At 35.6% G+C, this 21,003-nt stretch overlaps 4 protein-coding genes across 6 annotated transcripts; 2 read left to right on the top strand and 2 right to left on the bottom strand.

Moving 5' to 3' along the window:
* Positions 832-1,257, top strand: LOC18590788. Its single transcript, XM_007016520.2, has one exon. The coding sequence runs from the start codon at positions 832-834 to the stop codon at positions 1,255-1,257; it is 426 nt and encodes a 141-aa protein (XP_007016582.1).
* On the top strand, positions 11,368-13,624 carry LOC18590787 (two-component response regulator-like APRR3). The gene is made up of 3 exons (XM_007016519.2): positions 11,368-11,846; positions 12,428-12,601; positions 13,281-13,624. Exons 1-3 carry the CDS (start codon positions 11,475-11,477, stop codon positions 13,464-13,466), a joined length of 732 nt encoding a protein of 243 aa, XP_007016581.1. The 5' UTR covers positions 11,368-11,474; the 3' UTR covers positions 13,467-13,624.
* LOC18590786 (18.5 kDa class I heat shock protein) lies at positions 16,085-16,868 on the bottom strand. Its single transcript, XM_007016518.2, has one exon. It carries the CDS (start codon positions 16,690-16,692, stop codon positions 16,216-16,218), a length of 477 nt encoding a protein of 158 aa, XP_007016580.2. The 5' UTR covers positions 16,693-16,868; the 3' UTR covers positions 16,085-16,215.
* On the bottom strand, positions 16,913-20,109 carry LOC18590785. Of its 3 annotated transcripts, none has more exons than XM_018127149.1 (6): positions 19,614-20,109; positions 19,451-19,528; positions 19,281-19,361; positions 18,865-19,019; positions 17,331-18,775; positions 16,913-17,225 (listed from the first exon to the last, which is right to left on the bottom strand). In XM_018127149.1, exons 1-6 carry the CDS (start codon positions 20,046-20,048, stop codon positions 17,101-17,103), a joined length of 2,319 nt encoding a protein of 772 aa, XP_017982638.1. In that variant the 5' UTR covers positions 20,049-20,109; the 3' UTR covers positions 16,913-17,100. The 3 variants fall into 3 exon arrangements, with proteins under 3 accessions (XP_017982638.1, XP_007016578.2, XP_017982639.1); XM_007016516.2 differs by having other exon boundaries at positions 17,370-18,775; XM_018127150.1 differs by having other exon boundaries at positions 17,403-18,775.

Raw genomic sequence — 21,003 nt, 5'->3', positions numbered from 1 at the left:
TTTGTTTTGTAACATCAACATTTCAAAATGTCAATACAAAGAGGTCTAAATAATATCTTGACATTTATCCTTTTGTTCAATAAATTTAACCATTGAAGCATATCTGTATCATGGAACTCCCCCTGTCTAAAAGTTTGTGAACTATTTCCATGAGCAATCATCTAATCTAACTAGGGAGGGGGGCAAATTTTGGCTGGCTTCATTAGTGATGGTGGGCAAAGGCTGGGCCCAGATGATGGGTTTTTTTAAGCTTGCAATGAGGTAAAGAAGGAAGTAAAGCTTGGGGTTATCTTTGTATGGAGTGCTGATGACTCAAAAAAGCCTGGGTTTTAGACACGAGAAGAAATCTCAGAATTTGTTAGCATTTGCCTCATTGGATCCTGTTGTGGACTTAAATGAATATCAGGTCGTTTGCTTTATCTTTATCACATATGAGGCTTTAGACCCATTCATAAATTTTTTTTGAAAAGCAGGCCCAATCATCAATACATGTATTTGGGTTTTTTCTCAGTAAAACTGAAAAGGTTTCATAAAATGAAAAGAATTCTTCTTTCCTATTGGAGGGTGGGATATGCCTATTACAATTTTGGCTGATTCTCGCCAAAATCATGGAGGAAAAACAGAAATGTGCAAAGGGATTTTCTTTATATCAATAGATCAAATGTCTTTATAAATGTGCAACGGCTGTCTTTATAGTTCAGAAACGTTCATGACTGCAATTAAGGGAGCAACAAAACTCCAACTATAAAAAGTTACATCAAATTCTAATTGTAGCAGAAGAGCAAAAGTAAGGTGCCATAGGGAGAGGGATTGCAGATCAAATTCCAAGCCATGAGGATTCCAAGGCCAACCATTTGCATACTAATTCTATCACTGTTTGCATCATGCGAATACAGCACTGCCACCACTCTGGTCGTAAGCAATCAGGCCAGACCAGGCAAGGTCGCTTACATCACATGTCATGTGAATTCGACACGATTTTCCATCTGTGTAGCCCCTGGAAATGAGACTTCAATTTTTCTGCCTGATGAGAACATCAGTGTTACCAGTTGGCCACCGGTGTTCTGTGAAGGAACATACAACAACATATCACATGGTCGTTATCATGAACGACCCTACTATCTGTATGATTCCCACAAGGATTATGAGAAATGCAAGGAGAAGTGCTTCATAAGAGTTACAAACTTCACTTTTGATCGATGGGATGAGGGAAAGAAGGAATGGGAGCAAATTTTCCCTATAATGTGGATCCCATGATTGATTTTATTGTCCCTAATTTCATTTGAGAAACACAATCAAAGGAGATGCAAAGACACAGCACCTCCCCTTTAGATGTTATTGATGAAATAACTTAATTTTATGAATAGATTTTTGTGCAGAAAGAAATTGTCTAAACTGTCTGAACTTTTCCAGCGAGTTAACTATTCTTTTCACTAATGCATAAAGATAAGAAAGCATGCTGAATTAGAAGGCAAAAAGGAATGTGGACTAAAGAGAGATCTTGATTGTGACTAAAAGTACAAAATGGATAGGCACAGGAGAGCAAAATATCTTAGCTTGTGCTTGGTTTGTTGTTCTTATTAGGAAAAGTTATGCTAATGACCTACTCCAATTTTGGTTGTCAAAACTTTAAGCCAATGCACGAGTTTCCATGGCGAACAAGCAGCAGAACAAGAATTTAGAATTGCTGCGAAGCATAGCCGCAAGTCATCTTTGTGGCCCAAGGCATGACCAGCCAGCCTGCTTTAGGATAAAATTTTTTTCATTTTGGCCATGATGCTCAATGATTAGAAACCTAACCAACTAAAACAAAGAGTGAACTCAAGTTGACTCAGCGGCACACTCCCTAAGGCAAGCAGAGTCCTCGATCTTATTTCTCAACCAAGAACGGACTGCCTAGCTAGGGACAATGAAGTAGTTCCATTCTTTTCCTACTGAGTATGAAAATACCCTTGTGACAAGGACTATAATGCTTTCACCGCCTTATCTCAAAGGGCATTTTGCCACTTCTTTCTCCATCACTATTTGTCAAACTCCCACCAACAATTTTCTTTTGAAGATAGAATGAACTTGACAAATTACTTTGATGGTTGATGTTATTGCGAAATGACCCTTGATGTGAGGAGAACTCTCCACAGGGGGTAGAATTCGACCCTTTCTGATGTGGGGAGGTGCGAATATTAAGTTTCGTCATCTTTTTTCCGGATACGTAGGCACAATTTGATTGTTTTTGAGGATGAAATAACAGAACACTTATATTCTTAGCCTAGGGGAGGGCCGCCTAGCCTATTACATTTCTAAAATTCTTGCTCATTGTCAAGGCGTAATTAAGACCAAAGTGTTCTTTCAAGTCAAAAATCTATGTCAAGCAACTTCACATCAGTAGGACAAAGTAGAAGCTCCTAATTACAATAGTTTGGCATTCACTTTTGTCCTACTATTGCTTTTTATCAAAGTTTTACCATAATGGTTAGGTCGCTGTCAATCATTGGGATTTCTTTCTCTTTTTTTCCTTTCTTTTCAATCAAAAAACACAAGAACCCTTTGGTTCAGTGGTCACCCTTTCTTGTAATTACTTTCATTTGTATCAAAAACCAGATGCTTGAGGTAACTAGATAGGAGCAATCAAAGTGCCAAAGATTTTCTAATCTCTACAGAAATGAGGTCAATTCCTTGCAAATTTTCTTTTGAAGAAGGGTTTTCTTTCAAGAAAACACAAAGTTTTCTTTCTATATGAATAAGACACTTCTCAACCCACCATTTACTTTGATCAGCTCTATCATTACTGAAAAATGAGCAAAATGCTTGCAACGATACCCTTCATGGAGTTTTGACAAACAAATGCAACAAAAATGACATCTTCCTACTTTGAAACAGATTTATTTGCAACAATAATCCCCCTCTGGGAGGTTGACTGTCCAAATTAAGGGGAATGTCCAATGCTTTTGAAATCTACCCATTTTCCCCCATATAGAAAAGCCACTTCCAGAAACTTGCTCCTTTTTTCCTTTTCCCTTCTTTTTCTTATTTTTCTGGCATTATTTTCACATCCATATGGTGTTGAAGCTGATAGACAGTAGTATAACACGTTAACCACATGGGGTGGCAGAATCACTCATTGTAGTGGCGAAAACTGTTTAGCCTGTTGACCCCATTTGACAATCCCACAAAGAGCCTCTACCAAGTGTTGCGTCCCAGCCATATTTCAGTATCTTTATTCTCACCTTTTTCATTTAGAGAAAAAAAAAACCCTCACCTTCAATTTTTTTTCTTCTTCTTTTGGTGCTCCATGTTCCACACAATAATAAAGCACATCATTGCATAGTCGGTTATATAAATATATGGAGCTAGGCATTCATTATTTTCCATAGCCCTAGCTAAAAGTTTATTCAAATTCATGAAAACTCCTACTTTCATCAGGCTTAAACTTGAAATTATTTCCATCAATTTGTAACAATTAGAAATGAAAGCTTTATATTGAATTGCAAAAAATAATGATAAGACTAGTAAAATTGGAAAAAGTTCTTTATATTGTATAATTTTAGATCTAATAAGCCTCGAGTTTGTTGAAGGTAAATTGAAAAAGTCAATGAGTCAAGACGGAAGGGAAGAAGAGAAAGTAAAGAAATATTCAATAAGGTTATTCACCGAGTTAATTCTATTTGACTTGATATTAAATTTTAGATTCGTTAAATATATATAAATTGAATGATCAAAGTTAAATTTGAAAGTGTTGTGCGAATATAAATTAAGTAATCGGATGTACAAACTATATGCGAGTAATAATTACAATAATACAAAGTAATAGTAACAAGAAAAAAAGGAAGGGCCTTAGGGGCATGGTACATCAAGTTGGTAGCTTAGCACTGTTTTGTTCTCTTTTGGGGGGGGTTTGATAGGTTAGCACTGATAAAGAGTACGTCTATCTTGATATGAAACATTATGGAACGAAAGTGCAGTGATGGAGTGACTAAAGTGGACGGAAATCGTTGTTTCTCAAAGAAAAGTGGGTTCCTCAGTGTCTTTCGACCCTAGTTATTGACCAACCAAGGGCCGAAACGTCGAGCAACCTTAGTTACGTCGGATGGGATGCAGCAGTGCGTTCTGTAAAGTAGTCTTGAATGCTATCAATTTCAGTGACATGAGTTTTCCTCAAGAATAGAGAGAGAGAGAGAGAGAGAGAGAGAGAAAGAGAGGAGATACTCCATTTTGAAGTGATATAGATGATTCCCGTGGACCTACTACTATGAGAAGATGCTAATCTACCATTGGGGTCCCTTCTTTCATGGGGATTCTTACGAGTTCTCAAGTTTCAGAATTTATTTTCAATGTGTTCATCATCGTCAATGATATGAGTCAATGCTTATTTATATATATATTCCTTCACACTTTTATCGATTTTCAATTATGCTATTTTGATTCTTCAGCTTCATGTTTTTAAAAGTCCCGTATTTAATTCATACAAGTTAAACATAAATTTAGAAAATAACTTTTTAAATATAAGAAAAAACTTTTAAAAAATTAGACGAATTTTTGTTGAGACATGTACAAGTATCAAATTAACACTTATTTTAAGTTCGTGAAACATTGATTTTCAATTTGATTCAAAGTCAAAAAATTTGCAAGCTCGTGGATATGATATTCACTAACACTTTTATTGAAATTCAATTATATAGCTCTAACATTTTATATTTTTAATAAATACTCGTATTTGATGAGACAAATATAAATATAAAGATCTAACTTTCTAAATAATAAAAAAAGGTTAAAAATACTGAATATACTTAAATTGGGACGCATACCCCTGTCTGACACTTATTCCAAATTTGAATAACAATGATTTCAATTTGATTTTGAGTCAGAAAATTTTCAAGCTCAACAGTATTGTCAGAAGGTCAAGCATAGGTGATTTTCTCTTTGCAATTGGTGTAGGGTTGTATGTGGCTCTTATTGAGCAATGATACGGATGGTCCATGGCTACATTAAACATAGAAATGCCAACGGATTTTTTTTTCTTGGAGGACATCAAGTTGCTGCTTCAGGGGACCCTTTTTGTTTCTACCATGTGCTTCAAGGTCACATCTTTAGTTTTGAATTCACTTTGACATTAACAAGTTTCACATTTAATCAAGCTTAATTAATTGGCCAAAAAATTATAATCAAACTATGATGTAGCATGTATTCGTTTTCTATTAATTAATGAAAGATATATATTTATTATTAAACAAAATGTTTAAGTTATAAAAAATATGTTCGATTTAAGTTGAAGTAATTAATTTTTTTTGTATCTTTGATAGTGGTTATATGTAAGTGTTATTTTATCAATATTGTATGCATATTCATTTGACGAAAATCTTACTCAAATTGCTACTAGTAATGTATAAAACAACTCAAGCAGGTTTCATGAGTATACGAGAAGAGATCATGTTCCTCCTTGTGTAATTTTCTTTTAAAAATCCAAATCAATAAACAAGTGGGGTATTAAGTCATTCTAATAATTAAGATGAAAATACCTTGGGTCACAAAGAAACCTAAGTCCAATCTTTCCAAAAATTATAAGGGTGCATGCTATATGTCATTCTAATGATGATTATGATGATAATTATGTTCGTTGATCAAAACAAAACCCTAACTAATATATAATCAATCCTACCCTATATTACAAAAATAAACAAATAATTCTAACTATATGCTCCTCACATGGGCTTTGCATTGCCTAAAATGCTTTTTTAAAGTTCCATTTCCCTCTTGAACTGAGTAAAGTGGGTGTGGGGCATTCTCTGTTTTTTCCTCTTTGTCAAATGCAAGTTGGGCATGATCTCAATTTCTTTCATATCCTTCGAAGAGGCTATCTTGACATCGTTGGGAAGAGAGAGAAAGAGAAATATTACATTAATTAGGTTTGACCCCAAAAATGTGAATTTTTTTTTGTCAATATAAAATTTGAAAACAATGTCCTAATTAAAGTGTTTGCTAAACGTTTTCTCTTAGTGTGTACCGTAATCATTTTGCTTCTAAGAGTTTCTTATTAATCTTATAATTGTTTTAACTTTTATGTCCCTATTGCATGAGAAAGTAACTTATTGGGACGACCCAAATTCATTAAATTAATTAAATTATATAGGGAATAAAAAAGAAATTAATTAATATGAGAAAAGAGGTATATATATATTTTATGATTTTGGGTGGTGGTTTGTCTTAAACTATTGATCACTTTTACGAGTGATTAATTAGTTTAAACTCTATAGTTGTGTTGATACTTGCAATTTTTTTATTCTTTTTACTGGCAATGATTCTTGTTTATGTAGTTTAAGAATTTTTTTTTAAAAATTGGAGAAAGAGAAATTCAAATCCTATTTTTTAAATGGGAAGATCATGTACCGATTAATAAATCAAATGCTCGAATGTGATAAATAAGAATTTAAAAACCATGAAATAGCAGTCCAAATGTTGGAAATTTTTTTTAATGCTAGAAATTCTTGCAATACTCAACTATCCTGTTAAAGTTTTATTAAGAAAATAAAAATTATATACATAAAGGAGGGAGACATAAACCGTACCTTCAAAATTATATGAAATATCGAGAAAAGAAAACCTAATAAAGGTATTACTTCCTTTACATATTTTTTATAAATGCGCAAGCTAAGCAATATCCCCTTTTTACATAAATTAAAGAAAAATGAAACATAAATTAAGAGTACTACTCCTTTACATTTATTTAAATTTCACATAAGGTAAATTGAGTTTATCCAAATGTAAAATTTCACGTAATTCACCTTAAGCTTGAGAAAGCACTTGAAGATTCTGATATGAATAACCTTGGTTCGACAAGTAATCTGCAGCTTGGTTATCCTCTCGATGAATGTACAAGATTCTATAAAAAATTTATGCAAGCATTTTCTTATAGACTCAAGCAAATAAGGGATATCATGCACCAACTAATAAATTTAATACTCAGGTGCAAAGATCAATTGATTCTTTACATTAAGAGAACAAATACTTGGAATTTTATCAAGTCCAAAGATGGGTGGAAAAGGGTAGAATATATGCTTTTTACATGTATCACGGAGGGAGACTTGGCCACTAATTCAGTAAATAAATAAATAAATATATATATATATATATAATTAGGGTAAAATCTATTTCATTTTGTGTGGAGATACCTCAAGAAACAAAGGCCAGGCTGTAGAGCCAAAACAACCAAGTGCATTATCTACAATCAGCAAGGACACTTTACCAAACAATGTCTTACCAACAAAAAGAAAGGAGCAAAGATGTTCCAAGAAATCCAGCAAAAAACAGGAGTTGATCTAGAGAATGATGACCTCAAGTCGATTTTCTCGCTCGAAGAAGAACCCACAGACAAGACCCTGTTTGCTATTCAAACCTTGGTCTTACATTCAGATGATGAAACGAACCAGAAGAATTCTACATGATTCAACCTCAAGACAATTGCCTTCCCTAGCTAAAAATCCAAAAAATTCCTAAACCACCAGTACCCTCGTACATGTTTCAATTTACCCTTCGAAATACAACCAGCCTATTCCAACAATAGCTTTCTTCGACACCAGAGAAACAAAAACAGTAATGAAATCGGATACTTCCCCCAAAATTTTGGATACCTAATGAAAGGCACTTCAAAACTGCTTCAGATGAAACATTCACTACACATCTGATCAGTAAGCTTGTTTTTTCCACAGTGTTCCATCACCACCTAGGTTTTCGGGTCAAAACTACTTGGCCAAGATATCAGCATAGGTTTTGACATTTATTATCAATGCCAGCATTTGTGGATTCTTCCCAAAGGGATAAGGTACAAATATTTTTTCAAACCATTTGTGCAAATCCTTATATTATATTCTTTCTAGCAGCCATCAAATCAAGGCCAAATGATAGTTGATATGCTTAAAGAAAAAACATGCGCTAATTCTCACTCAAAGTCCCTTCTCAAATGCAATTATCCTTTATGGAAAAACTCAAAATTTTTTATTAAACTATCATTCAAGCTTAATGAAGATATTAATCCTACCAAGACCAGTCATTCGGGAATGAAACCAAATCACCCAAAGCTAGCTGAAAAAGAATGTAAAGAATAACAACAACAAAGGTTAATTCAGCTATCTAATTCTCAATAGGCATGCTAAGCTTTCTATGTTGACAAGAAAGCTGAACAAGTTAGAGGCAAATAGAAAGTAGTCATCAATTATTAGCATCTTAATCACTTCCTCCTTGATGACAAATTTTCATTACCCAACAGAAACTCCATTTTCTCAAGCCTTGCTAATGCAAGAGTATTCTCAAAATTTAATCTCAAGGCTAGATTTTGACAATTGGGTATTTGTCTTGAAGATAGGCCAAAAATAGGATTCTGCATACCCAACCATCACTACCAATGGACTGTATTACCATTTGGATTCAAAACGACTCCATCACTGTTCCAAAAGAAAATGGTAAAAATTTTTCATCCCATAATGGATTGGGCCCTCATTTATATAGATGATATCCTCTTATTCAACTCAAGTGAAAAAGCCTACATTCAACTACTTCATCACTTCACAGAATTGATCTTAAAATATGGAATCATGCTCTTAGAAAAGAAGATGCAAGTATTCAAGTCAGAGATTGCCTTCCTTGGAATGCATATTAACTAAGGAAAATACCAACCAAACCCTTACATTGCTCAAGAACTGATCAAATTTTCAAACCAAACCCTCACAAAGAAGCAAGTTCAACAGTTCCTTGGAGTTGTTAACTATCTCAAAGATTTTGTTCCAAATATCTCGAAATACACTAACCTTCTGAGGAAAATGCTAAAGAAAAACTCTCCAGAATGGGAAATCTCCCAAACCAAGGCCATCCAATAGCTCAAAAGTAAGTTACAGAATTTGGAACTTTTCCAAATTCCTTTTAATGGTAAAAGAATCATCCAAACTGATGCTAGTGATAAATATTGGAGAATACTACTTTTTGAAGAAAAAGAAGGAAAACGATAGATATGTGCATACAAAAGTGAAAAATTTTCAAATTCTAAAATGTACTATCAGTCCACCTTCAAAGAAATCTTGGCAGCCAAAAAGACAAACTCTAAATTCGAGTTTCATTTAATTGGACACCATTTTTTTTGTTGAAATATATATGTCTTCATTCCCATAGATGCTCAAGTTCAAACAAAAGGTAATTCCACATCCTCAATTATTAAGATGTGCAGAATGGTTCTCAAATTACTCTTTTGATACCAAACATATCAAAGCAAACAAAAAATAAACTTGCGAATTTCCTATCCAGACCATCTTAAAACCCTAAAATCCTAATGTTTAGACCAAAACCTTACAAGTTTATACCTAAACCAAGCACCTATATCACCAAGTCATCTTCATCTTCCTCATCCTCTACCCCAATGGCACCAAACCTCCATCTTGATTACCTTCCTGAAGTACTCAAACTAGCACAAGAAGGAACATTCCACTAAAAAATTGAACAACTAATTTTTGAATACCAAATTGAAGTCTTTAGAAAGCATGGTCATCTTATCCTCAAACCTTATGGTCTTCACCCAAAATATCCCTTCACCATCCTTTTTACTATGAATTCATAGAGTTTCTTGAGGAATTAAAATGGATATTTTGGTACTTGACCCATAAGCATCACATTGGTATCCAACTCCACATTATAGATTTCCTAAAATTCATGAAAAGAAGAAAATTAAGGGAGAAATAAAAACATGAAGAAAGAACTTTGTAGATTTCCTCATGTGGTTTTATCCATTCCCACACTAGAAGGAATTTGTCACATCAAGTTGTCATATTTATCCTCTATAAGCCTCAGTATTTTGTAACACATGGAAAAGCCACACAGCTTGACACATTCCCCTCTACATGGGCATACAAATCATTCCATTGCAATATCAGAGAACTTGATTAAGAACACAGAACATTTCAAAGACATATTTGTCAACATAATAAGACCATTCCAGATCATATCTGGTTTCATTGAAAACAGAAATGTCCTGGAATTACTTCCCCAAGACACCTGAACCATAATATGATCAAATAAAAGCAATATTAAAAGAATACAATGAAGGAATTCCTAATCCTCATGAGTGGTCCCAAGACCCTTGAGAATATGGAAAGATAAATAAATATAAGCTTGCACAACTTTTCACAAAGCCACTATGAGAAACATGCAAAGGACACTGTGATACAGACCCCAAAGCACTCTCTTTGCACATGTACATATGCATGGAAAGGAAAGAGCAGAAGATTGTGGAATTCAACCTTACTTCAAACCCTAACATAGACTATGACTAAAGAAGGCCATTAATTTTCCTTTATTAAAAAAGCTTGTACTAAATGTCTTTTATTTTAATTTTTACTTTAAGTATGCCAGATAAAAGTGTCAGTTTATCCTTATGGTCAGTTCATTGTGTAAAACATGTAGCTTTATCTTTTCACTATAGAAGGTTTGTTGTTTCTTACTCCTTAGCCTATAAAAGGAGAGGACCTCTTGTAATGAAGGGCATAGCACCTTAGAGTAATAAAAATCGAATGTTTCTTCCAACATAACTTTCTAAACCTCACTCTTCCTTCCTAGTAATTATCAAGGAAAATGTAAGTATATATCTCTCGTGAGTTCAGATCCTTTAGTATGCTCTGTATTTATCATCTTTGATGAACCCTGTACATTAAAAAAAGATTTGATCTCAAAGACGTCTAAGTATCAATATTGACAAGGTTTAGCAAGAAAGATGAATTGCTCAGAATATTAAAGTTATATCCTTATGACTAAAAGGCCCATGCCACCCTAGAAGGCCAGGAGAGTCGTATTTTGTGACCAATGCATACCTGTTACCAAGATCACCTTCTTTATTCTGATCCATTTTCTGATCTCTCTTAATAAGATTGATTAAAATTTACTTACTACATTTAGGGTTCAGTTAATTAGTGTGCATATGTACTTATTAAGATTAGTTAGATTTCCATTTTAGGTAATTTTTTTATTTAATACAACATTTTCATCAAATTCAAAAACAGATAATATATTAATTATAATTTTTTTTTCATAAATATCATCTTAACAAGTACTCAAAATATTTCTAACCAGACAACTCAAAACTATAAATTATTTATAACGAATTTGTGATATAAATTCGAATACATATATATATATATAAGAGTATAAAATTCTAACTTATTTTTCGAGTTATTAGAAGTGTGTTTGATAAACCATTGAAAATTTAATACCCTTTGGTCTTTAGAGAAAGTCAACGCCCAGTTGTTAAGCTGACGTCATCCTCCATGTCAGCATCGAGTTCTCTCTCGGCTCCTCGTATAAGTAGCAGCCCTGCAAGCCTCCGCTCTCTCCAACTTTCCCTCTCCTTTCTTCGTTTCTTTAGGCTTCAATAAAAAAAAAAGAAAAAGAAAAGAAAAGAAAACTCTAAGTTCAGCCATTTAAATTCCCTCCCGAGTGCACGCGCCATGTTCGGACACCCCACATTTCCACGCGCCTCCCCGGAGTTTCTCAGCGACTCCCAGACGTCTCCTCCCGACGTCATGTCGCAGTTCAACTTCCCCTCATGTCCGTTAACTCAACTCACCGTGGCCGAGTCGTTCGACTCCGTGACCGAGGCTCTTCACAGCGGCAGCAGCAGCGGGAGCTACAGCTCGCCGAGCTCGCTGGCCAGTTGTTGCTGCACTACTCAGAAACCGAGCTCCATGCAGAGGAGCGTCAGTAGCCATTCTCTTCAGAAGAACGGACTCCATTGTCATTTCGCCTCGACCCTTAACGAGTTTATTGACTCTGCTTCTGGTCCGGTGAGGAGAGTTTTCAGTACCGGTGATCTGGACCAGGTTAGGCCACCGAACTGGCTTAAACCGTTAAAACTGTTACGTTTGCCATGAGTAATTATTTTTACCTTTAATTTCTTAATTAATTTTGAGTTTAAGGTTATAAATTAGTATACTCTTGCTCCCTGCATTTAAATTTTAATTACTCGAAATATATTCACATTAATTTTAATCGATTTTTTCATTTATTTTATTAAATACGAGTAAATTTCAACGAATATTTTAATAATAATAACATCGGATAATATCCATTATACTTGTAATATATATTTTTCAAAGAATATATATGTCATATTTAATTAGGCATATCTTTTAAGTTAATCATACGAAAAAGAATTTTATTTTTCCACCGGCGAATTTAGTCAAAGATTCTTATTCCCACCTATTTTTCGATTTTTTTTTTTTTTTTGGGTGGGGGATTGCTTTCTCCTTTTTTTTTTTTTTTTGGGCTTTAATTCCCACTTAAATTTTGTATATGAGAAGCCTTTCCAGACATATATAATTAGTGCTAACTTGCTATGTTGACTCTTGTGTTTAAGCATTTTTCCTCTTACTTTTGCTTGGTGTGTTTGTGGGGTGGGCAGGGAATAAGCATGGGGCAGCACAGTCGGAGGTCAGAGAGTCCATTGTCAAGTGAGAGCAATGCAATCATCGAAGGAATGAGCAGAGCCTGTCGCTACAGTCCAGAGGAGAAGAAAGAGAGGATCGAAAGATATCGAAGCAAAAGAAACCTAAGGAACTTCAACAAGAAGATTAAGGTCTTAATTATCAGCTGCTTGATTCTCTTTACTTTTTCTTTTTATTATTGTCATATATATATATATTTATAAAAAGTACTTGATAAATAAAGTTTGAGGTTCAGTTTTAATTCAATTATTTAAGTTTGACTTATACGATTAATAAGCAAATAATAAGTAATTATTTATGGAAATTAATTTTGAATATAATATACTCTGTTTTTCTCCCTAGAAAGCCAAAAACCTAGTGAGTATTAATGTGCTTTTCTTTTCATTTCTTTTTTCTAAAAAGCATGATTGCGACGGTTCTTTCCCGCTCGTGTGATGCTTTTGGGTGTCCGTCGGGTTCAATTTATGCATAAATGCCCACTTTTTGGTATCAATCCATGAGTCAATTAGACAGACATTGAAATAGTTCTTTGAACTTGTGAGTGCATGCACACAAAGGAGTCAAGAATCCCTTTGAGTGAAAAGATAAGCGAAGCACGAGAAGTAAGTCACGCATTGGAATCCATCAACATAACGGCTAAGGAATATTTCTTATTGTAGTTAAAATGATTGACATTACATTTAAGTTGTAATCTCAATATTGTCATTCTTTTCGAAATTGTCGGAAAAAACTATTATCATGTATGTTTCTACACGTACATACATAGTTTTATCATGAACAATCTCAATTTTAACTCGATTTATACAACAGTATGTATGTAGGAAAACATTGGCAGACAGCAGGCCACGAATCCGAGGGCGATTCGCGAGAAATGAAGAAGCTGAAAAGAATCCTCAAGGTGAATGGAGCCACATGGGGGGAGAGGAAGAGGAAGAAGACGAGGAGAGTTGGATTAATTTCCTAGATTCACTCTCAACAAATCTGATTAATCCTTGATGTTAAAAGACTTTATTATGTGTCTTAGTGTGTTAGAATTGCTTGTTTTCTTAATATTTTGATGCAATGTTTAAGTCCCTTTTCAGCTTCAAACAGTTGTAAATATGATTGATCACAACTATTCATATGAGAATTATGGAATTGCAAGCCTTACCCTATATCTGATTGATCTGATTTCGAAATTTCTGAACTCAATCTGATGCTTGATGTGAGAAGTTTTAAACCATCAACAAAAGGATAATAATGAAAAGAGGTAAAATGGTTAAGGAGTAGTTGCAAAAGCTCAACTATTGATCATCCATTATGGGCATGAAAAGACTTGAGCAGAGACTTCCGGGTAGCTCACTTTTTCCCCTCGATGACTAGTCATGAAGCTCCTACATTGCACTTAATTACTCTCAAGCAACAAGCCAAAGTAAGTGGACTGCTTTGTCAAAGTTTCCTTGGAACTCAGGGAAATTGTTGGGGTCCCACTATGGTTAAAAGGGGGAGGAGTTTTTGTCGTGCAAACTTGACATATTGGTAAAAATTGCTACATGAAATCGTAAATTAAACAAGGGGAAAACAGCAAGTCAAGTCACCACATCTTCAATGTTGACGTTGGGCTGCTGTGATAATCCAAAAGGCAGATACACTAACACAAAGGGACACAATAATAACAGGTGATGAATTGCCATTTTCACCCTGCATGATCACAAAATACACTGAATAGGGAAGAGACAATTTCAGGTGGATGAAACATCTTGCCGTCTGAAGTAAGAACAACTCAAAAGAAACGCAGCTACCTTTCCCAATGGGAAATAACTATTTCCTTTTGACTGAGTTGCTAGACCACGGGCGTGACAACCCTTGGAAGAATTGTTAAGAAAAGGATCTCTTCACAAGATTTTTCTTACTTGACATGATCCTCTAATCATAATAACTGCATAAATTTTGAGGAGAAAACCAATTTGAAAACGAAAACACAGAAGAAACATTCACTTCATTCCTATAACTCATTAGTTAACCCTTCTTGCAATCCTTGTGGTACTGTCGGAAAGGGCCATTGACTACCCACCATGGCAATTCAATTGGTAAGGACATAACTATATGGGAAGTTGAGTTTTAGCCTTGATTTTTCAGCTCTCTTGACCAATTTTCACTGCCTTTCCAGGCTTTTTCTAAAGGGTTTTACCAACATATATCAAGTATTATAAATAAGCAATCTCACGTTACTTAATGATGAGCTTGATGTTTCATTATTTATTCCTACTATATGCTATATCAGAGAATCTGAACATTACTTTCTCTTTAGTTAAAGGCTATTACTCTTTCAAGGCAACCCCTAGAGATGGGAGTTGGGAAGGGGCGGCGATGTAATCTTTTGTCGGCCCGGTAGCGGCTGTGGGTTGTCCACTAAGTTTATGGATGACCTTTGTATTATTAAAAGACATTAAACTATGATATAGTTTTTAAGAATCCAAAGTTCCCATTATTCAAGTATAATTATTAAACTGAGTACCAGAAACTGTTAGGCCTCTCTTAATTTATCTGTCTTTTTGCTTTTGATTCATTGTTACCGTCAAAGATTTCTTCTTCGTAGTGTTTGAAACTTGCAAATGGACAGTAATCTTTGTTAAGAATACTCAAAAAGGCAACATCAAGTGTTTGTTTGGGGATTGGGGATGGGGGAAAAGGTAATGCGGAGTGTTGATTTTATGACTGCTTTTAATGTTTATTAAAATCTGGGTCTAATGAGGACATGATTAAGTTGCATAATGCCAAGAAAATGAGTCAAATCCAATGCGATGCCTGCCATTTGGAAGATGATACTCTAGCCATCTGGATGATAATGGTAGGAATTGATTAAACAAAGAGGCTTAAGCCATGATCATTATCCGCTTTTTGGCACACAAATTCATCTGCTTACATTTCACAAACTGATGTAAGTGTTCACATTGGCAAGAAAGTCAAAAAATCATAGTGGCACATGAGAAGCAGTAAGTTGGGGGGTGTCATTCTCTCTTTTCTTTTCCATTTTTTTGTTGAAAGTTGGAAAGTCAGTTGTTCAATGCAAATTTTGAAACTCCATTAATCAAATAGTTATCAGGGGGCTGAGCCTGAATTCTTGAATAGTTAGTTACCCTGTGAGAAAACAAGGAAGAAAGAACAGAGACATTGAAGGAAAACAATATCAAATCATTTGCTTACAATAATTTGTTTTAACGGCTTAAAATGAAAAACAAGTTGCAACATGACAGGATTGATGCCCATCCTCACAATTACAAATATGGAGAAGAAATGGAGATCCTGCAGCAAACAATCACCAGAAAGCTACCATAGCAGGTTTGCTATGCCGTAACACAACCTTCCACATTGATCATTGCAGACAGCCAACTCAATTCTCGTACAGTAGGCTCAATGATCTCACAACGTACCAGTTTCTGATGCATAAATCTTCTAACTTAGGAGGATACTATAAGGAAGAATAATTGGGCAACTCTTGCCTTGTGTTCACAAGGTCTTTCTAGTCAGGCCACATTCGAAGCATACTCGAGTATAGGCCTGGATTGACGTCATGATTACCAGGGAAAAGGCATTGAAGATTCAATTATTTGTAGGCAATCTTACATGAACAATTCTCACAAAGAGTCAAACCATTGAAATCACATTAAAGTTGAAGATTTTACATTAGTCAACCTTACAGCACACTCAACATTCAAACAGAACAAAGACACCCATCACATGAGAGGTGTTTCAGCTTTTAACCTTAACCAGAAATTACAACAGATTTAATCTCAGGTTTTTTCATCTCAACCTTAGGCACAGTAACAGTAAGAACCCCATTTTCCATGGAAGCCTTGACATGATCCATCTTCACATCCTCCGGCAGCCTAAACCTCCTCGAAAACTTCCCACTGCTCCGCTCCACGCGATGCCAAGTGTCGTTCTTGTCTTCCTTCTCTGCGTTCCACTCCCCGCTGATCTGAAGCACCCTGTCGTCTTCAATCTCCACCTTCACTTCCTCCTTTCTCAGCCCTGGAAGATCCGCCTTGAACACGTGCGCCTCGGGTGTCTCCTTCCAGTCCACACGCGTGTTGACGAAAGCAGAATTTTCTCGGGAAAGTTGAGGGAATGAAGAGAGTGACGGGAAATCGAAGTCTTTGAAAGGATCCCATACGTCCAGAGGAAACGGGTCGAAGATGCTGTTGCGGCGATTGCCAAAGAAATTCGGAATCATTGCCATTTTCTGCGAACGAGAGAGTGTATCGATTTGCTTGAGAAATTGCTGGTGTTATCCAACTTGCGACGATAATGGCAAAGGATAAGCCGGATAGTTATACCTATGAAGGGAATAATCTAGTAACTTCCCGAATAACCCTAACGGTTTCTGAAACATGGATATGCTAGACCCTTCTGGATTCTGGTTACGGGTTTAGACGCAGCACAACCTTAAATGGGCCTCATTTGGGCTTGCAGTAGTTTCTCTATTAGCCTCTTTCTGGGCCTAGAATAGATAGTTCTAATAGGCAGAGTAGCAAAGCGCAGAACAGTTTTTCCGATAATCAATAATGAAATTAAGAAAAATAAAAGGAATAAAATAAAAACATTTGCTCAGCTACTGTACATATCCCGGTAGACAAACACAATATGGTTATTCCATCTTCACCCTGCGCTTAGATTTTATAGCTTTCCTCTTGAAAGATACAGGATACAAGTTACGCCGTAAGGGAAATAAATGAACTCGATGAGGAGTCCTCCGGCTAGCGCTCAGTTTCCCTGCATTTGATAGACAATTTGCAGTCAGATAAGAGAAAGCAAGCATGTTGACAGGGAAAATCATGATCCAAAAAAGCAGAAATGTAAAAGCAGCTGACTTAAAACCTTGATATAGAAAGTCCCAGACAATAATATGTTCGGTACCTAATCTACGCTGGCCTAAAATAAGCTCATTACTTTTGCTATCATGTTCTCCATGCTTTCGCCCTTCCAATGCCACCTCTTGGATCTCATTAGTTGTAGTTGAAGTGATGTCCTTAGCTTTCATCTCCTCATTGGACTCTGGAAATGGATTCAAATCTGCTAGACCTCCATCATCTTCAGGTACTGTGGTTAGTTCTCTCCCAAGGACTTCTTTGGGGAAAGACTCATCACTTATGACGGAGGAAGGATCATTCATTCTGTCACCATCTTCTGCAAGCTTTTGCTCTTCCATTACCAACTCCACTTGGTTTTCATGGTTTTTCACCACGGAGTCATCCTTAACTCCCATCTCATCATTAGACCACTGAAACGTAATTTGATCAGCAATAACTCCATCATCTTCAGGACCCCTCGATGATATGCTTTCCGAAATATTATCAACCAAAGATGCATTTTCCTGGTGTTCCATATCTATATCCATATGGACTACAACATCATCCACCTTAATAGTCTCTGCGCCAAAATTAACATCAGAACCTTTTGAACTCTTAGAATCTTTCTTCTGAATAGAAGGTAAATTATTATCCTCAGATGGAGGAGAAATCTCCAAAGTAGCAGCATTACAAGCAGCATCTGATTCAATATCCATGGCTGATGTCTGAGATGTCACATTCTCATTTAGCATTACAGCATTTAGTGCATCGCCTGATGCCTCAATTCTCAAATTCTCATTTACTAACGCAGCATTTTGTTCATAACCAGGAATACAGTTGTCTGACTGCAGACCCAGACTTTCAGTTTCGACTGAGGCAAATACTACATCTGAGCCATTATGAGTCTCTGGTTCTTCCTCAATTGTGGTTGTATTAGTTACCACTTCCTCAGAATCAGTTGAAGTTTTTGTAGCATCTTTTGCCAGGTGTAACTTTTGAGAATCCCTATATAAAGAGGTTAAATGTTCTGAAGGTGTATCATCTAGTGAAGCCTTATTTGTTTCACGAAGAAGATCGAGCTTGCTGGGCTTTTCAGACAGCCGATCAGTTGTAATGGATAACTCAACTGGCGCAGTAGTAGACAAAATGTTCTTAAATTTTGCCAGTGACTGGGAGGCAGTCTTAGTTCCAGATATCAAATCCTTAACTTGGAAGCCATCTGATGGCATGTTGTCAATAACAGAATCAAAATCAATGGCTTTCACAGCTTTAGATACATTACCGGAGGCAGAGAAGGACTTTGCCATGTCATCCAGCAATAAATCACCTTCACCACTAGAGATTGGATCCCAGTTAAGCCAGTCCACAGACCCAGGTTTCTCAGAGTCAAATGGCCCACTAGATGACACCGCTTCAACTCTGATGACCTCCTTAAAGAAGTTCTTTCTCCTCAAAGCATTAATCAGAAGACTCCTGCAAGAAGAAACAAAAGGATTTCCACACGATATGAAACATTAACTACTGTCCCCATAAAACTACAAAGTTTTCACAAGTAAGCATACCTACAATTTTTGGAAATAGCTGATTTAGCTCGTTCTATAGAGAGACCAAGCAAAGATGCTAAGTTTGCGACATCATTTGGCCCTCTGACTTCACATACAGAAGGTGCAGCACTAGAAAATATGAGATTCTTTCCTCGAGTCCAATCCACCAGCAACTGAAACAGTATGCTTCAGATAATTAGTTCACATCAACAACATCCACTATTATACACTTATGAATGAACTCAAATTACCTTAATCATACCATTCACCAATCAAAAAATCATCATCTTAGTTAAATTCAGAGACTATATCCCAGCTGGTTTTAGAACAAGCATTATTTCTAAGAACGATAAGGGGCCAAAACTCGTGCACTATTAGAAATAGCATAAAACCCAACCATTTGAAAACAATGCAACAAGCACCCAATTCCTCACCTTAGCATTCGATATCATTTGCCTCCTTAGTTGAACATCAACAATAAGACCAGAGTACGTAATTTCAAAGTAAACCCCACGCTGCATGACAAGAAAACAGAACAATGGAAATTATCCACCGAAAAGAAATCAATATTGAAGGAATACAGAAATCCAAGTCAATAACAAACCTTAATAGCAGCTTTAACCATAGGCAGTTTCAATCGAAATGGCACCTTGTCTGAGAAATCAATTGAAATTATATCCACCTATTACACAACCAACAAAAAAAAGATTAAAAAATTCCTTTTTTTTAATTCCATTACTAGATTAAAATTCGATTCAATTAAGGACCTCGGCTTTTTCGCATGCGTTATCAAAAGCATTTTGATTCAACGGCCTAACCGCAACGATGTCGTACGTCTTCAATATCGGATTTCCCGAATTTAACGCTTGTGACTGCGACGCGGTGTCGACGCAAACGGTGAGGCGCGTGTACTGGCGGAAAGGCGAGGAGCGAGGGACGCCAAGGAGGTCGCGGTGGAGGTTGACGGAAGAGGAGAGAAAGGGGGCGATTTTGAGCAGAGAGGAGAGGGTGAGGAGAGGGATTGAGCAACGGTCGCGATCAGACATGACGCCCTTTATCGTACGGTCGTATGCGATCCCCGTGTAACCCAGCTCCATCGCTTTAATCACGATTTTAATGCGCGTGGATTTGGCGGCAGCGGACGTCGCATTGTTGGGCGGCGTGGAATCGGCGTACGGAATGTTAAGGTCGAAAAACCCCATAGTTTCTCAGACAGAGAAAAGGTGAAAGGGTGTAGGGTTTAAGGGTCATGAGGATGGTGGCAGCTCTGCGGCTTTGGGTTTAATTTCCGAAGAAAATCCAAACGACGACGTACGACCTTATTAATTTAACATTAAAACTTAAAAACCATTTTCGACTACATAATTATCAGTACATTTTTTATTTTTCCCCTATGCTCCTCTAGTAGTAGTACATCCTGTTTTTGAACATTTTTATCACCATTATATAAGATTTTCATTGGTATATAAATTTAAATTTATAATAATCATTTTCGATTTATAAATTCTAAAATTAAAAAACTTTACAAAAAAGACATTTTGTATTATGCCCGACTACGCTATTCCAATGTCTTGTTATATTGATCATATTATAAATAAAAAAAATATAAAATTTAATAATCTAACTCGACTTAATTAAATACTAATCATAAAATTTAAAATTGAGGAAACAACATATAAAACCGGTTTGAGCTTTGATTCATATGAGTTTTGAGTTATTAACGAGTTTAAACATGTGATGAATCATTGTTAAACTTGTAAAAATAACTCTATTCATATCAAATCCAATTAAAATTTAGTAGCATAAAAATAAATTTTCTCAATCTAATTACATATGTGGTTTGTACTTACTTTGTTTAAGAAACAAGATTAACATAGTAATTTTAAATTGGGTTGCTTGGATATGGAATCAAGTTCCAATAAAATATTATATCAATCACGAAATGTTCATGAATAATTACATTATATTACACCTATTCTTGAAAAACTTTAAGTTAGAAGATGAAAATTTAAATACAAAATTTAAGGATGAACAATATTGATTTGATTTGAATTCAATTTAAGTTCCGTAAGGCGAGCTAATTGAGTATTTTGGTATTTGATTTAAAGATTTGATTTTTTTAATTTATTTAATTTGTTATTGCTAAAAAAAAATTTC

The sequence above is a fragment of the Theobroma cacao genome, chromosome 9 (genome assembly GCF_000208745.1).
Source record: "Theobroma cacao cultivar B97-61/B2 chromosome 9, Criollo_cocoa_genome_V2, whole genome shotgun sequence".
Classification (NCBI taxonomy): domain Eukaryota; kingdom Viridiplantae; phylum Streptophyta; class Magnoliopsida; order Malvales; family Malvaceae; genus Theobroma; species Theobroma cacao.
Note: the sequence above shows the minus strand (reverse complement) of the source record. Positions and strands in the feature narration are given on the sequence as shown.

Bases quoted from the DNA above. Each gene is read 5' to 3' on its own strand.
- LOC18590788 (XM_007016520.2), top strand. From the start codon at position 832: ATGAGGATTCCAAGGCCAACCATTTGCATACTAATTCTATCACTGTTT.
- LOC18590787 (XM_007016519.2), top strand. From the start codon at position 11,475: ATGTTCGGACACCCCACATTTCCACGCGCCTCCCCGGAGTTTCTCAGC. The intron at 11,847-12,427 runs GTTAGGCCACCG...TGGGGTGGGCAG, and splicing joins GTACCGGTGATCTGGACCAG to GGAATAAGCATGGGGCAGCA. The intron at 12,602-13,280 runs GTCTTAATTATC...TTTATACAACAG, and splicing joins ACTTCAACAAGAAGATTAAG to TATGTATGTAGGAAAACATT.
- LOC18590786 (XM_007016518.2), bottom strand. From the start codon at position 16,692: ATGGCAATGATTCCGAATTTCTTTGGCAATCGCCGCAACAGCATCTTC.
- LOC18590785 (XM_018127149.1), bottom strand. From the start codon at position 20,048: ATGGGGTTTTTCGACCTTAACATTCCGTACGCCGATTCCACGCCGCCC. The intron at 19,529-19,613 runs GTCCTTAATTGA...GTTGTGTAATAG, and splicing joins ACGCATGCGAAAAAGCCGAG to GTGGATATAATTTCAATTGA. The intron at 19,020-19,280 runs GTGAGGAATTGG...ATACTGTTTCAG, and splicing joins AAATGATATCGAATGCTAAG to TTGCTGGTGGATTGGACTCG.